The sequence below is a fragment of the Pinus tabuliformis genome, chromosome 8 (genome assembly GCF_031772625.1).
Source record: "Pinus tabuliformis cultivar Carrire ecotype Pingquan chromosome 8, CPIR1, whole genome shotgun sequence".
NCBI lineage: Eukaryota > Viridiplantae > Streptophyta > Pinopsida > Pinales > Pinaceae > Pinus > Pinus tabuliformis.
In genome coordinates, this window is record NC_142294.1 from 1,652,518,284 (window position 1) to 1,652,534,924 (window position 16,641).

General features: G+C 39.8%; 1 protein-coding gene across 1 annotated transcript in view; it reads right to left on the reverse strand.

Annotated features, from left to right (window-relative positions):
- The window catches only part of EMB2773 (PHD finger family protein), a 269,544-nt gene that overhangs the window by 232,967 nt on the left and 19,936 nt on the right, over positions 1-16,641 (reverse strand). Inside the window, 1 exon segment of the mRNA XM_089374269.1 lies at positions 785-897. Coding sequence (XP_089230395.1) covers positions 785-897 — 113 coding nt within the window.

Below are 16,641 nucleotides of genomic sequence, written 5' to 3' on the forward strand. Positions count from 1 at the left end.
ATTACGAATTGATGTTTGTCAGAAAAGTTAAAAGCTCAGCCAAACTGTTTTTATATACCTTTAACCCAACATACAGCAACTATAACAGCTACAGAAAAAGAAACGACGAAATAATATTAATGTTCAGAAGACAAAAATCTGTCAACAGTCACAGCTTCTCTTCTTGTGATCATTTTTTCCCCAAGAAGCTATTTTTCTTCTTCCCTGTTGACCTGCTCTTTATTTTCAAGTCACAATTTCAAACAATAGGCCAACTTAATTCACTATATGCATGTCAACTTGGACACAGTATCAGAATCCAAAGCATACAGAAACTAGTACACCATTCTTCAAATTGCAACAGTCAAAAGTCAGCCTAATATGTGCAATATTCCAGCAGAGACACTCATTGAATACAGTTTGCCTACACTCATTGAATACAGTTTGCCTCCACACAACAATCTAAAAGTAAACCGTGAATTCAAAAAAGGCATATATCCTAGACTAAAAAGCACATTATGTTGTCCTCCAACCAGCCTGACATATACAATTGCAATAGATGAGCATGACCCCACTAGTAAACTAAACTCCTAGCTAATGCTGATGTGTTAAATAACTAACAAGGGGCATTTTCTTTATTTTCAATTAGTGAGTGTATGATAGAATAAACTTACCAACCCTGTTTCAGCCACAACAAACAGAGGATACATATTCAAGAGGCAGCAAGAATTAGGAAACGAAATTATACATTTTGAAAAGCAATTATGCAAGTTAAAATATCAAGTAATTGAATCCAATTTTATACCTGGTGAGATATAGTCAAATGCCTCCGGATCATGACGAAGAACAGCAGAAAGAAGACTCCCTGGCTCAGATGAAAGTGAAGCATTTTCATTTCTTGCCTCTTCTCTGAGAGACCTGACCAGAATATTATGTTAAATTTTATATTCTTAATGTCACTGACAAACATGTAGACTGCCAAAACAGCAAAGAAAGGACACCCAGATTTGCACTTCATTCACATAGCATGAGGGTCAAGGTATTTGTAGTAAACAGGAGATGCACAACAAAACAGATGCAACCTCAATGTAACAGCTTGCCACAGAACAAGAATCAGACAAATGACTGAGAAATGTTAACACATAACAGCTCTTGAGTCTTTGGTTTAGCCAGACAATGAAGTTCAGTTCAACTGAATGTATAACAGTTGCCTGTAAAACAGATATATTCAGAAATAACAGTACGATGTTATGTGTCAAAATATTAAATTGTTTGGAACAATACAAGCATTTTCCAAAATGCCATTGTTCTGTCTACACACTACACAGTTAGTATCAGAAAATTGATTGAAATTTAATCTCAATCTTCAACGTATTACTTAATAGAAGACTGTCAAGAAAAAGGCAATTGTCTTTGTTTTATGGGAGCACTTCATTTCAGCGCTTAAAAAGAAATGAGGAACATATACCAAAAGGTTCCAAAATATTTAAAGGGATTATTCGAGCTTTCCCCTAGTCTAATTATGTTCTTAAAGTGTTAAACTTGTATACCTAGTGGATCACATCAAAACCAATATTCTATTTGCTCAAACAAGATATACCACATGCCAAAGACTTTTCAAAATGGCTTGATAATATGCAGTTTGTTAATGGGATCATAGATATAAAAAGGCAGAGTAGAAGAATAAATATCTCATGGTGATGGAAACTGTCAGTTTACCTATTGCTCAGAGAGTGTTTGACTCTTGCTCTAAGAAGGACACATTATTGGGAAAGAGTCTCATGAGGGAGAACACATTCTTCAAGATGTTGTGTAAAAATATCTGTATTGGGCGTGCCTACAAGCACGGTGCACGAGTTATCATGTAACCAATTACATTTAGCACATGTGAGACATTTGTGTTGCTTAAGGTTAAGGGGGACCCTGTCAAGGTGGAGCACTCCACATCTAGACTCACTCTCTTAGGTGTACCCAGTCTAGGGTTTTTGCTTTGTAAAATTTTTCTCTTATTCTATAAAAGGGTTGGAATGGCATGTTACACCTCATACCATATGAGGTTCCACATTGGGATTTTCAACACATTGATGGAAATTTGATGTTGGTTCCTTGGAGCTTTTGGTTTGATTTGGGGGAGATACACCTTCAATGAGCTTCTTCTATTTGGCATTGGAGATCTTTGATTTGGAGGAGTCTAGATGTACTTGCTGGTTTGGTGGTCTTCTCATATGTGCTTGCCTTGTCGATCGCCCCTTGGTTGAAAATTTGTTGGTTGTGTAACAAGCCATCTAAATGGTTGATATGCTTGCCTTGAAATATGGATGATATTTCCAGCTCCCAAAAAGGTTAGATGCTGATCGTGTTAGGAGCTGTGTTTCATGATTTTTGGGATTTCCTAGTGACTTTGGCATGATAATGTGGTATTGTTTGGTGTTAGTAGGAGGGTGTGTTGTACATGGTCCTTTTATTTGGTGTGTGATGTGGGACACACTTGACAATTGGATGGGTTAGCACTTTGTTATATCCTCTTCTTTAATGATGTTGCTATGGTAGAGTGATTCATGGTGGCTTTGTGGAAATTTTCAAAGTAATATAACTTAATGATGTAACATTTGCTAGACATCACCCAGGAGTGTTTAATGGTGTTAGTGCCCTCATTGATGTGTTATTTCATAAGTTTGAGTTATTGCGGGCAGCAGGGGGGAGGTGCTACATATGATTTGGCAGCGATCTAACCTTTCTCTTATGGTTGGATGATCACATTTAAAGTGATGATCCCTTGATGGTGGTCCACCTTAGGTTGGGCTTCATTTTTCATTGTTATCATGGTGGGTTATTACTAGGGAGAACATTTATTATTTACATTGTACAACACTTTATTAGGTGCACCCCTCACTGGCATACATGTTCATGGCGATTTAATCTATTGGTGACTAAGTTGGGGGCTGTGTTTATAAATGGGCATTAACCTTTGTGCACACATGTTGACGTTGATTTAACTATTCAATAGTTAAACTAATTTAATTTACCCAAATTAAGGTTAACAACTTAGGCATGCAACCAACCCAAGTGGGTGACCTTCACAAGAAAACTTTTTCTCCACTCTATTCAGCTTGCCAGCCAACAACAGTATGAGATTTACAGACAGCTAGCCTCAGAGGCTTTTATCTATCCTCCAGTCAGTGCTTTATAACATCTTGCTTACTTATCAGATGACGGTAGACCATAGGTTATATGGTACACTAACCATTTTTGTAATAAAGTGCTTTCATATAATGCTTAAGAGCATATTGGTATGGATCACAGGTTGAGTTGGATGATTAACTTCTTTTGATTGCATTATTGTTCCCACGCTTCATCATGGTAGTTATCCCCTACCCCTAGTCTAGTGTGACCACCTACGAGGCCTTTCTTTACACTATCCAAGGGGGGCACAAACAAGAGGCATTGATTGATGTTGTGTGTCCATGGTAGTCCAAGCTTGATACTTTCCATCTATATCATGTATCCACATCCCAATATTCAAGTTGATTGCTATATGTTACCAATATTGGATCCCTATCTTCATCATTCTTGAGTAGGGGGGTGGACACCTCGCCCTAAGAGGTTGATGTAGCAGTAACAAAAAAAAGAACAACATCCATTATCTTAACATCAAAATATTTTTTGGGATATAATAAAGTACACTGACAAAAGCCTAACATGAGCTCTACACCCTCATTAGCCCTCACATCGTTCCTATAATGCATGAGAAAATCAAAATCACAAGAAGAAGTAGAAAAATCTCACAAAAAGCTCAGTAGAAAAATTGGTTCAAAGGCCAGTCCGTGTTCGGCTCGGCCAATTCGGTAACGGATCAAGCGACTTGGTCGAGCCTGTCATAACCAGGCCAAGCTTGTCCGTAGCAGAAAAGGGCAAGAAAGGCAGACTTGAAAAGTAATTTTTTTTGGTTTAGGGTTTTTCTCAATGCATCTACCCTCTCCCTATTAATTTTTCAAATTGTTCTATGTTGTATCAATTACTTAATCCCAATTCACATCATCATTTAACAATGCATCCAATTACTAGCAATGTATCCAATCATAAACTGTAACTGAAGATAGAACAACATCTACAATGACAAAGAAGACAATTGCACAACCATAAGAGACAGTAGATAGGTCCAAGACCAAGGAAAAACTCCACATCAGGGCAAACCCTTTCAAATCTTCTTCCTTATTAGATCGTCATAAAAAAATTTCAGCAGAGAGTGTGATGACCCTAATACATAAATTGAAGCAGAGATTTACAGAAACAAATTGCAAATCTACAAAATAGCAGAGAGAAACACTTGATCCACCAGATCACTGAAGCCAAGTGAAGTCAACTGTCAAACCCTAGATCAAAACCCTGGAAGCTCTCAGGAAGATTGATTGCGTGAGTCTGAAACTCCCTAGACACTCTCCCGGCCACTGTGTGAGGGCGTCTGTGTCTGCCCAGACGCTCTCAAGACAATTGTGTGTGCGCGTTTGGGGTCAAACTCACCTAGATCTGCTCCAAACCCCCAGATGCTCTCTTCCAATTACTGTACGTGCGTCCGAGACTGCTTGGACACTCCCTTGACCACTCTGTGCGAGCGTCCGGGGACTAATATTGTCCGATCTGCCTCTGAAACCCTGGACGCTCCCTTCAGGCCCCTATGTGAGCATCTGAAACTTCCTAGACGCTCCCTTAGCCACTCTGTGCGTGCATCCGGGGACAAAAAAACTCAGTTATGTGCCTGTGTCCGAGAGACAAAAAACCCTAGATCCATGCGAGCTTCACCCCTGAGATTTCGGACCCTTTCGCGAACTTCATCCGTCAAACCTATGCAAACCAAGACAAAAGAGAAGAGTAGAAGATGGCTTGATCAATGTGTATAAATGAGCTTGAGGTCGCTTTTATTTATAGGCTTTCATGAGGGTCCACTTGGGGTTGAGGCCGACCTAACCAATTTCACATGTGCTTACGGTCGACCCATTCCATTATGCATGGGTAAATAAAATAATTCAAAAATCAACTTCCGCTTGTCCAAATGGAGTGTTCTTTAGGTCGATTTTGGTCCTCTCGAAAAGAGGAATTTAATGCAATCATCATCATGGTCATCTAAGCTATCCAAGGTGGATTTGACCCTAGTTGCAAAACTTAACACGCCCAAGCCTATGAAATTACCCAACCGCCTTACACTTCCTCACAGTTATCTCATTGCATTTGTGTGAACTTTTGTGAAGAGTTTGTGAAGAGTTTGTGAAGAGTTTGGATTTTGGAGCAGCTGTAAGGAGCCTCTTAGGCAATCATTGGAGCAGCATTTTGGAGCAACAGTGAGGAGCTTCTTGGGCAATCATTGGAGCAACATTTTGGAGCAGCATTTAGGAGGCTAGAGGTATTTTTTTTCACTTCTCAGATCTGCCCTTGCTTTTTTTTTAGCAAATCTAGAAATTGGAAAGAGTTTTTTTTCTAAAAGAAATGAACATTGAAGAGTTGTTTTTTTTTCTTTTCATTTTCGAACTTTTGTCCTTTCATCTCCAAGTCCAAATATCAGAAAATGGCTCCTAGAATGAAAGATGTTGCTTGGGCATATGCTAAGATGATTGATAATCAAATGCATTGCAAATTTATATGTACATCTTATGAATAATATGCAATCTCACGCCTTATCAAATCTCCCTTGTCTATTTTCATGTGTCTGAGATGGTATCAAAGCACAATTGGTCCTACTCAAAAGTCTGACTCGCCTGAGTGCGACAGACCTGTCCTTAAGTCTGGCATTTCTCAACCGTGTTTGCTCTACCATTCTGGGCACTCTCTGTACATGTCAAAGTTGTTATCCAATCAACTCTGCAACTAGTTTTGCCTTCCTTGACTACCTCCATATGCTTTGATGGTGTGTTGGACATTGATTTGAACTCTAACAAATGGCGACAATGCCGAAACCCTAACAAGGGGCATTACTCTAACATTTCTTCGTATCTAAAATTCGCCTTCCTACACATATTTCTTTGTCTAGTCAATTCATGCCCTTTTGTGTGCTACTAATATTGGTATCTGCCATTAGAGAATTAGCATAATGGCAGTGCCAACTTTGTGATGTTGAGCATCCCAACTCTTTGATGCTAAATGAGATCAATTAGGTATTGATTTCTTGCTTGTATAGATTTCTTTTGAGCAGAGGCTTTAACGCTTTAACACTAGGATTGGCACATCATCGATTGGATGAGACAATAAATTGTGTTGCGAGCCACCCTATTTTGCTTGGAGAAACAAACCAATCGAAGCAATCTTCAACTATTTTGCCTAGAGAAACAAACCAGTTGAAGTAGTCTTCAACTATTTGGAAGATATTAGGTGTTTGGCTGAGTGTGCCAGAAGGAACCTAAAAGGAGTCAATAAAAAGCGAGGCTTGCTACAGAGCCATAGGTTTAGTATAATTGTTGTTAAAATCAATGTTTCTTCATCCTTTTCATGATCATTTGTTACTTTATAATCCACTTGACATGTTACTAGAGATTGTCCATCATGTTGTCAATGTCGAGGTTGCAAGAAGAGTCAATTTTTGAATCAAAACGTTTTATCTAGTTAATTATGCAACACACCAGAGGTTGACTCCAAACTAGAAAAGATATTTCACGTGTTGCAGAAATCACTGCTTTCCGTGACAAATATTCCATGTTTGAGAAGTTGAGCAGAGAAATTGTTGGTGTTTCTATTGATAGTGTGTTCTCTCACATGGTTGGTAACTGATAAGAAAGTTGGCGGTCTTGATGATTTGAAATATCCTCTTATATTTGATGTTACAAAGGGTATTTCAAAAGCTCACAATGTATTGATTGCAAATCAAGGAATAGCATTACATGGACTTTTCCTTATTGACATGGTGTGATTCAACACTCCATAATCAACAATCTAACCATTGGTTAGAGTGTAGATGAAACATTGCATAAGCTCTTCAATTTGTTGAAGATAACCTCGGTGAAGTTTTCCTAGTTGGGCGAAAGCCATGAGACGAATCAATGAAGCTAGATCCCAAATTCAATAAAAAATACTTTGAAGCTATCTCAAAATCAAGATGAAAATTAAATATAATGTTTTTCCATCGAACTGCATTATGGTACAAGTAAAAGTTTACTTGCGATTCGGGTGCACTTAAGATTGCAAGCTCCATGCATCATATTGCCATTGAATGGAAAATGTAGTCCATTCAATCGACCTATTGTAATATCCCATTTCAGAGATTTTCCCCAAAACCCCAGTAAACTCCAACCAAATACGCACAAATAATATAATAACCGGGAAACTCAAAATGATAAAAATAACAGTGGTGTAACATATAATAATATAAGCAGATACTCGAGAAATGCTAAGCCATTTTATTATACTGAGTAATGGAATGAGTACAGGGGGTGATCAGAAGGATGGCACCTCGACTTGCACCAGGCAAGTGAAGAAATACACTCAGAATAACAAAGGAATGGCCTCTGCGTGGATGTTGCTGGGAAACTGCTGTGTTGCTGCTACTGCTGGAAATCAAATGAAGATTTGGGGTTGTTCCCCTCCTCAAAAAATGTTGAAACTCTGGAATCCGCCCCTACTCAGAAAAACCCAAAAAGCTTTTCTAAAATGGTCGACCCCCGAAAATCGCCCCTTGGGGAATCACGCAATCCCTCAAGGCCCTGCGCTGCCATTGAGTAGAATCCTCCAAAATACTGCCTGAAACTCTGCCAAACCCCTCCAACATGCAAGAGCTGATCCCTTGCTCAATATCCCATCTCAACTCCTCCACAAATCCTCAACCTAGAAATGCTCCCAGAAGAACTGCATCCCTCTCTCTCAAGACTGCACAGTCTCCCAATGCTCAACTCCACCTCAATGTCAAAGATCAAAACTATTGCAAAAAGACTGTTGAAAATACCTTGCTCGAGTAGGCACTCTAAGTCCCCCAGGGCTAAGGGTGAGATCTCCGAACGGAGACACACAGCGCACTAAACAGTGCTGGAGACAGGCTAAACAGCTAGCGTGCTCCAAGTCGAAGTGACTAGCTCAAATGCTCATACTCCAATGACAAAATAAGGGGGCTCCTCTCTCCTTTATAGCATTGGCCTCTCCCAATCCCAAGGCTCACCTCCTCCAACATAATCCCATCCTGCCACGTGTTCCCTTTCCACCTACGCAGTCCCTCCAAGTGTCTGCGTGGGCCCCATCTCTGCGTGGTCCTTTGGCCCCCTTGGCTCCCCTTTAAGTCACAACATTGTGCTACTAGGAGGTGACTTCTTATTCTAAAAGTGAGTTATGTCCCCTTTTCCTCACCTTTTTATTTACAAATAACTATAGAAGGCAAAATTGAGCAAAATCGAATATTCTAATTAGCCTTGCCTAATTAGGAATATTACACCTATAACGTTTGCAAAAGTAGGACATTGCAATGGTACTCAATTCTTCCAAACAGTGGTCCAAGTTCTGGTATCCAAGGCTTCATTATTCTTATATTTTATTTCTCAAACTTGGCTACAAATTTTTGATATACTTATAGAGGGAGACTAGCACTCTTATTTGGCATTGGGAGCTTAAATTTCTCAATTTTCCCACATTCAGATCTAGTTTGTTGATGTAAATTGCAGATCTTAGTTTTGAGTACTACTGAGAATGTGGTATTCCATATAATTTGAAGTTGGTATTGTTTGTGGTTTCTGCCAAAATTTTCCACTGAAAGAGAGAATTTCGAACCATTGGTTTGTAATCCCTATGCTAAAATTCCAAGTTAGTATCTATTTTTCCTAAGTTGGGTCTTTAATTTGCGTAACAGGGTTTGGCCACTGGATATTCCATAGTTGGAACCTGAGTCAAAACCTAGTTTGCCAATAAAGGTTTCAAATTTGAAGAAAGATTTGCCTGAAGTCAACTTGTACTTCTTTGAGAATAAGCTTATCATTTAAAATTTGCATTGTAAATGGATGCATTTTTGGTTGAAGCCAACATCTTTCTTTTCCTTGAGTTGTTGAGATCATCGTAAAAATTAAATAAGGTATCAGAATCACTGAATACATAGAGATGCTCTATTGTCATGATACAATAAAAATCAACAAAGCCATTCTCATTAATATTCAAACATGTTTACAAAATGCATAAGACAAGATTGAGTTTCTGCAATTTGAATATCAACTACAATAAGATGAACTACAACAAAGGAATCAAAACTCTGAATTGTTTCTTGTTCAAAACAAATCCCTATTTGACATTGACTCTCAGCAACAACCAGCACATGATCAGATCAATGACACCACTTCAGTAGCAAATTCACATCAAGATGCAAAAGTTCGGCCTGCACTTCCTAAGCCCATCATCAAAAATCGGGAAGAAGTTATTAACAGTAGGCACAAAACCAGTCTTGGATATGAAAAGGATGTGACCTTTCAAATTCAAGAATACTTTAAACCAATTATGTTTCAGGGTGTTGGGTTTCTTCAAGGGTGTTGGGTTTCTTCAAGGAAGTCCATCTTCACTTGCTCCACGTCCTCTTCCACTTCCACATCAAATTATCAAATGCCAACATTGTGATTGAGTTGGCCACATGAAGGACTGGTGATTTGATCTTCACCCTTGTTTGTATTGTGGAAAACATACTCATCATTCAAACACTAGACTCTTGCAAGAGCAAAGATTCACCTTGGATGGATCACTTCTTGGCAGCGGTCTTCAACAGCCAAGAAGATGTATTGGTCATACCACAGAGTTCATTCTCGAGTGTTGACACGTGTTACAATGGAGACATCTTCATCTTCTCACCTTGTATCTGATAAGGGGGAATTGATGGTTAGCTACTAGTTTCCAATTCATATCAAGTGAGCCAGAGCCACAAGCCTAAACCATAGTCTACAGCTAGAGTCGGCCAAAGCCAGAGTCAAAGTTGTAGCCAGGACAAACTCATGTTCCATGAGCATGATTTGGTTGTTGATCAGCCTTAAACCACCACCAGTAGAAGACTTCAACTTCTACTACCCATTTCATTAGTTTGTGGTCATATTTAAACCATCATCAAAGAGCACTCCCACTTTGTAGAAGACTTCAACTTCTAGTCAAATTTGAAATTGTTTTGTGAACTACTTCAAACCAAGTTCCAGAGTTGGTGGGCAACCTTAAACCATGACACATTGACAGGTAAAAGACTTTGGGTTATGCTACCTTATTTGGTTTGTGGCCTTCCTTAAACCACCATTTCGGAGAGCACATGCAACCATGGCTATTATCCACATTTGTATTTTAGCTCTCTTCTTGGACTCATATAAACCCCTTGATATTGAGGGGGGAATCTTGGAAACATAATCCTTCCGAGTTCTGTAAATTTGGCCTATTCACTTGAGAGGAAGGCGAAAAGCCTCAAGTGAATGCCAACGGTCATGAGGAGTACAAAATACCTCTAGGAAAATGAAAACCGAGGGTCAATAAAATGTATTTATACGTATATCTTATGAATAATATGCAATCTCATGCCTTATCTGATATGTCTTTACATTTACGTGAGTTTGACAACCTAAATAATTAAATATTTATCCTTCAAAATGTTGCTCAAATTAGCAAACATTAATCAATTAAATTAAATAATGTGTTTCTCCTAAGTTAGCCTTAGGAAAGAAACAATATCAATTGTTCATCTCAAACCTGCATGGAAAACACTAACCTATGTAGAATACCTTCTAAAGCTACAAAATCAACACTCCCTCCTAGCAAGGAATTTTGTACCACCCTCAGCTTGTACCTGTAGAACACAAACTTACCCTTCAAGAGGGGCTTGGTGAGAATATCCACCACATACTCATCCATGGATATGTACTGCGATCTCACAGCACCTCTCTAGACCCTTCCTCTGATGAAGCAATACATATCTCTATGTGCTTGGACCTATCACGAAATACTAGACTCTTCGAAAGTTCGATACAACTTTGGTTGTCACAGTAAATTGTTGCAGGCTCCATCTCAAGACCAAATACACCTAAGAGCATTTTGCCAAGGCATATGGCCTCACAACTCACCAGACTCGCAATCATGTACTCGACCTTTGCTGAGTTAAGTGCCACTAAGTGTTGCTTCTTACTAAACCATAAGATCATAGCCAATTTCAAGCTAAAGCAACAACTTAAAGTACTCTTACTCTGACATACCTCGGTACATATTCCAATGTACCTCAAAGATACCTAAGCACATGTTTTGTTTCCCCCTAATGAACCCACCTCAACTCCACCATGAACTAGCTAAGTGTGTTCACAACAAAACAAATATTCAGTCTGATATTGACCAAATACATCAAGGACCTGATCAATTCCCTCTACAAAGTGGGATCCATCAACTCACTCTCATAAGCATTAACCTTTCTCAAGTTGGTAATCATAGGTGTCAACATCGACCTGCAATCCTACATCCCCAATCTCTTTAGGATATTAATCACATACTTGCCCTGCCAAAGGAATATCTCTCCTTACTATCGCCACACCTCAAATCCTAGAAAATAGTGCAACATCCCTATGCCCTTCATCTTGAACTCCAAAGCAAGGTCCTCCTTACACACCACTATGAGCCTCTCAAATCCCAATAGAAAGAGATCATCCACATAGAGCACCAAGATGAGCAAATCAACATCAGCAAGTAGATAGAACAAGTTGGAATCTGCCTCAATCATGGTGAAGCCCAAGCCATGAAAGTACCCATCGATCCTTCAGTAGCATGCTTGAGGTGCCTGCTTAAGTCTACACAATGCCTTCTTTAACCTGCATACATGAGCTCCCCATGCACCTCAAATCTCTAAGGCTACTCAATATATAACTCTTCCTCAATTACCCCATTGAGGAAGGCAGCCTTCACATCCATTTGATGTATCCTCCACTCCATTTTTGAAGCAATAAAAATGATTGCCCTAATCAATGCAAATATGGCGACAAGAGAAAAAGTATCCTCATAGTGTACTCCCTCCTCTTGGGACCTCGCCTTATACTTCTCGACACTGCCATCTATTGCATGTTTGATCTTGTAGATCCATCGAGAACTGACCACTGACTTCCACTCAAGCCTCCATACAAACCCCTAAACATCATTCTTCATAATTGAGTTGTACCCCTTTGCCACAGCATCCCTTCAAACCTATATTTTTGCTACCTCCTCAAAAGTAAAAGGCTCAAACTCGATGATGCTACTCATCAAAGCCATGCAACTGGAAAATCTCATCGGTGTCAATTCTCCCTGAAAGTGTTGCTAGAAGCCTCCACATGCTCCTCAACATCCCTCAAAGTTTGTTCAGCCCATCTCGGCCTGCTCCTAACAAAGCTCGAAGGAGTATCTTGATCCTCCTCCTACTCAATAGACTATGTCCCTATTGTTGGTGTTGTTGGTCCCTCCTCAGTCTTCGAAGCCTCTCACTCCCGATCCTCTACCACGATTGGATCTAACCCACGTGACCTCCTATAAGTCCTACCCTCCTCAAATTTGACGTCCCCACTGACCATTATCTTCCTTTGTCCTGGAATGTAAACCTTGTAGGACTTTGAAGTCTCGTTGTATCCAGCAAAGATGCCCTTATTCATTGAGGGCTCTAGCTTAGTCCTTTTTTAACGGTACGTGGGCATAAACTAGACTACCAAAGATGCAAAGGTGGTGTGCCATTGGTTTCAATCCTACAAAAGCGTCCTCAAGAGTCTTGTCCCCCAATGCCTTGTGAAGGCTCCTATTCTACAAATACACAGTTGTATTACACGCCTTCGCCCACAAGAACTTAGGCAAATTTTGATCATGTATCATGACCTTGGTTGCTCCGATGATAACCCCATTCTTTCTCTTTGCCACTCCATTCTGCTACGAAATATATGGCACTATCAACTCCTTTTTAATTCCTATCTCCTTGCAAAAATTCTTAAACTCATTAGAGGTATCCTCACCCACATTGTCTAATCTAAGAACTTTGATCTTCTTCCTCATTTGGTTCTCCATGGCAGCTTTGAACTCTTGGGCCAATTGAAGGCCTTATCCTTGGCCTTCAAGAAATATATCCATGTCCTAGAGAAAATCTCTTAATGTCACATAATAGCAACATAAATCACAAACTCAACTCCCATGAGACCACACACATCAAAATGAATCAAGTCGAACACACCCTTGGACCTAATTTTGTTGCTTGGAAAAACAACCTTGGCACACTTGCCAAGTGCACATCCCTTGCACACTCCATCCTACTCTACACTAAAATTCGGAAGACCAACGGCCAACTCCCATAACAATTGTAAAGCTCTAGAATGCAAGTGACCATCCTCTTATGCCATAGCTCACATAGGTTGTCATTGTCATGCACCAAATCTCTCACTCGTTGTCCTCTCAACAAGTACAAATTACCCTCTCCGCCTCCAATTACTCGCCTCACACTAGGATCAGATCCATTCAACCTGACAAGTACCGATACTCGTAAAAAGTTGATCTCATGTCGCTTGTATTCCATGGCCAAAACTAAGAGTAGGTTCTTTTGAAGCCCTTGTACATACAACACTTCATTCACCTCCATAGGACTCCCAAAATCCAACTAGAACTGTATGTTACCCACAACCTTTTAATTGCATACTTGCCATTGTCAACAAGCTCCACATGTAGGTCTCTGTGCTCCTTAGCCATACTACTGAATAGGTCACAAAACCCTATCATGTCACAAGATGTCGCACTGTCCACAAACCACACCTCAGGTGTAATGGTATCAAAAAGACAAGACATCAAGGAAACTTCTCAAACTTATTGGCTAACTCATCCATCTATGCAGATGTAGCCATAGGTGTCTTTCCCTTACCCTCCTTGTTTGGACATTGACCTACATAGTGTCCATAGTTATCACATGCAAAGCACTTAACTTTACTAATGTCCTCCTTGTTTGAATATGCTCCTCCACTTGAGTTCTACTTGGCCTTCACCTTGCCCTTCTTTACTTGCCCGAGAAGAGCAAGGTTCTCCTCATCCCCACCCCTAAGTTGTCAAGCATTCAATGACTCCTCCCAAATCTCATTTTGGGTGAAATCATCCCATAGCCTAGTCCAATTAGGAAGCTTGTCAAGTGTAAGGATTCTTGTCACAAAGGTAATCCATTGTTTAAAGAAACCAATCAAGACTATCTTAACAAGCTCATCCTCTTGCACAACTTCCCCAACAGCTACAAGCTCATCTCAAACTTGATGAATCTTGGTGAGGTATGATGCCACTGTGTTTAATCTATTCATTTTAGTGTTTTTCAACTTCTCTCTTAACACCATCTACCAATTCTTGTTATTGCTTTGGTATAGCATTGCCAAGGTTATCCACATGATATGGGTTGTCTTCTTTCTTGATATGTGAGGGATCACATGATCTTTCACATCATCCAAAATGATATGTCTATCCTCCACATCCTTCAAGTTATGAGTGACCTGCGTTGTAGCATCCGAAAGAGATTGGATATCGGTCTCAACAAACTCCCATAAGTTTTTCTCCATAAGAATTCGCATAATCTTCTCCTTCCATGTACTTGTAGGACTTTACAGGGTAAGTTCCTCAAACAGAACACCAAAGGACACCGCTCACAAACAAATCACAAATCAATACACCAGTATTCTTGACATGGTTAAAACCCTCAGAGAGGGAAACAGTCCACGGCCTTAGCCAACGCTGCCACTTCAAGCAATTTATTAATAAAAGAATGAAAATTTACATAAGTTTCTCTCATGAACGGTTACCCTACAAATGACCCTCCATGCTCTTTAAATAGAGATCATGGACCAATCGGGTGTTAAACCACGGATCAAGTGTCGGTAATACCGAGGAGAGAATGAACCGTTGGATCACTTCATGTCTAGAACATATCGTGACCGTCGAATTGTAAGTTACAAAGGTACACAGTAAAGAAACACACTTTACCTAACTCTACACTAGACCAAGTTATACTTAACTATTTCCTATGTGTCTAAATATCCTAACAACACCTGTTAAGAACAACTTGGGATAGGATTGAAGGATGTACAAATATGACACAATAGGAGAAGGAAGGAGGTATTTGAGCCTATCCCCCCTTAGTGACGACTTCCTAGACTCCAACCATAAATCGAAGTTTAGTAAACTTCGCCTTTGTGAGAGCCTTTGTAAAAATCTCTGCAACTTGATCATCTGTTGAACAATATTGCACTTCGAGAACATGGTCATGAATGAGCTTTCTAATGAAGTGCATGTGCAGTTCAATGTGTTTGTTGCGCTGATGTTGGACTGGATCTTTGCATAGTTGAATGGCACTTTGATTAGCACACCAAAGTGTAGTAGGATGTTGCTACTGAAAGCCAAACTCTAACAGGATCTGATGAAACCACAGGGCTTCCTTACTTGCTTCTACGGCACCACGATACTCTGCTTCTGTTGAAGAAAGAGAAATGGCACTTTGTTTCTTGCAAGCCCATGTAATAGGTCTTCAACCAAGAGAGAACACATAACCTGCAGTAGACTTCCGATCATTAGGGTCACCAGCCCAATCAGAATCAGTGAGACCAACCAATAGAGGAGATGCTTTTGCACTGTAATGAATCCCAAATTGAACTATACCTCAAACATAGTGAAGTATTCTTCTAGCTGCTTTCCAATGACTTTCATGTGGGTTTTGCATAAACCGAGCAATAAGGCCAACAACAAAGGAAAGGTCAAGACGTGTATGGGTCAAATACAAAATTTTGCCTACAAGTTGACAGTATAAAGTAGCATCAACTTCAAGGGAAGTACAAGTGACTAAAAGTTTGGCTCCAGACTGAAAGGGAGAAGGGGCTGGCTTACAGTCTTCCATGTGAAAATGGCGTAGAAGATCACAAGAATACTTGGACTGGGAAAGGGAAATACCTTCCTTGGATTGCAAAACTTGAAGACCAAAAAAATATTGCAAGTGTCCTAAGTCTATCACTTCAAACTTCTTTTTAAGGCTGGACTTCACACGGTTTACAGTTGGGATCACTATCAATAAGGATAAGATCATCAACATAAAAAACAAGAATGATAAGAGGCTTGCCCACTTTCTTGGTGTAGACAGTATTGTCAAAATGACACCTAGAAAAGCCAGTTTCTAAAAGATAGATGTCCATTTTGGCATACCAAGCCCGAGGGGCTTACTTGAGACCATAAAGATATTTCTTAAGCCAACATACAAGGCTAGAGTCTGTTTGTATAAAGCCAGTAGGTTGTTCCATATAAATTTCTTCAAGCAAGTCCCCATGCAAGAAGGCAGATTTAACATCCATTTGATGGACTTCCCATTTGAAAGAGGTAGCAAGGGAAAGAACAAGGCGAATAGAGTTCATTTTGGCAAAGGGGAGAAGCAATCACCAACCAGAGTCCCTGAGCCAAGAGCAAGCCATCTTTAGAAAGTGCGTGAGCTAGCCCGTTCCTCTCCCTCAACCTATATCCCCTCCCCTCCCTTCACTGCTCCCCATAAATAATGACTGTCTGGTTATGCCCTTAAAGGGTCTAGGAAGCTTATTAGGAGGACAGACTCAATTTAAATCCAACATCCATTATTGGCGAAATATCTTTTGTTGTTGGAGTCAATGCTTGAGAGGAACAACTGATATGATTTCTTTCCTAAGTGTAACTTAGGAAAACACATTAATTAATTTAATTGATTCA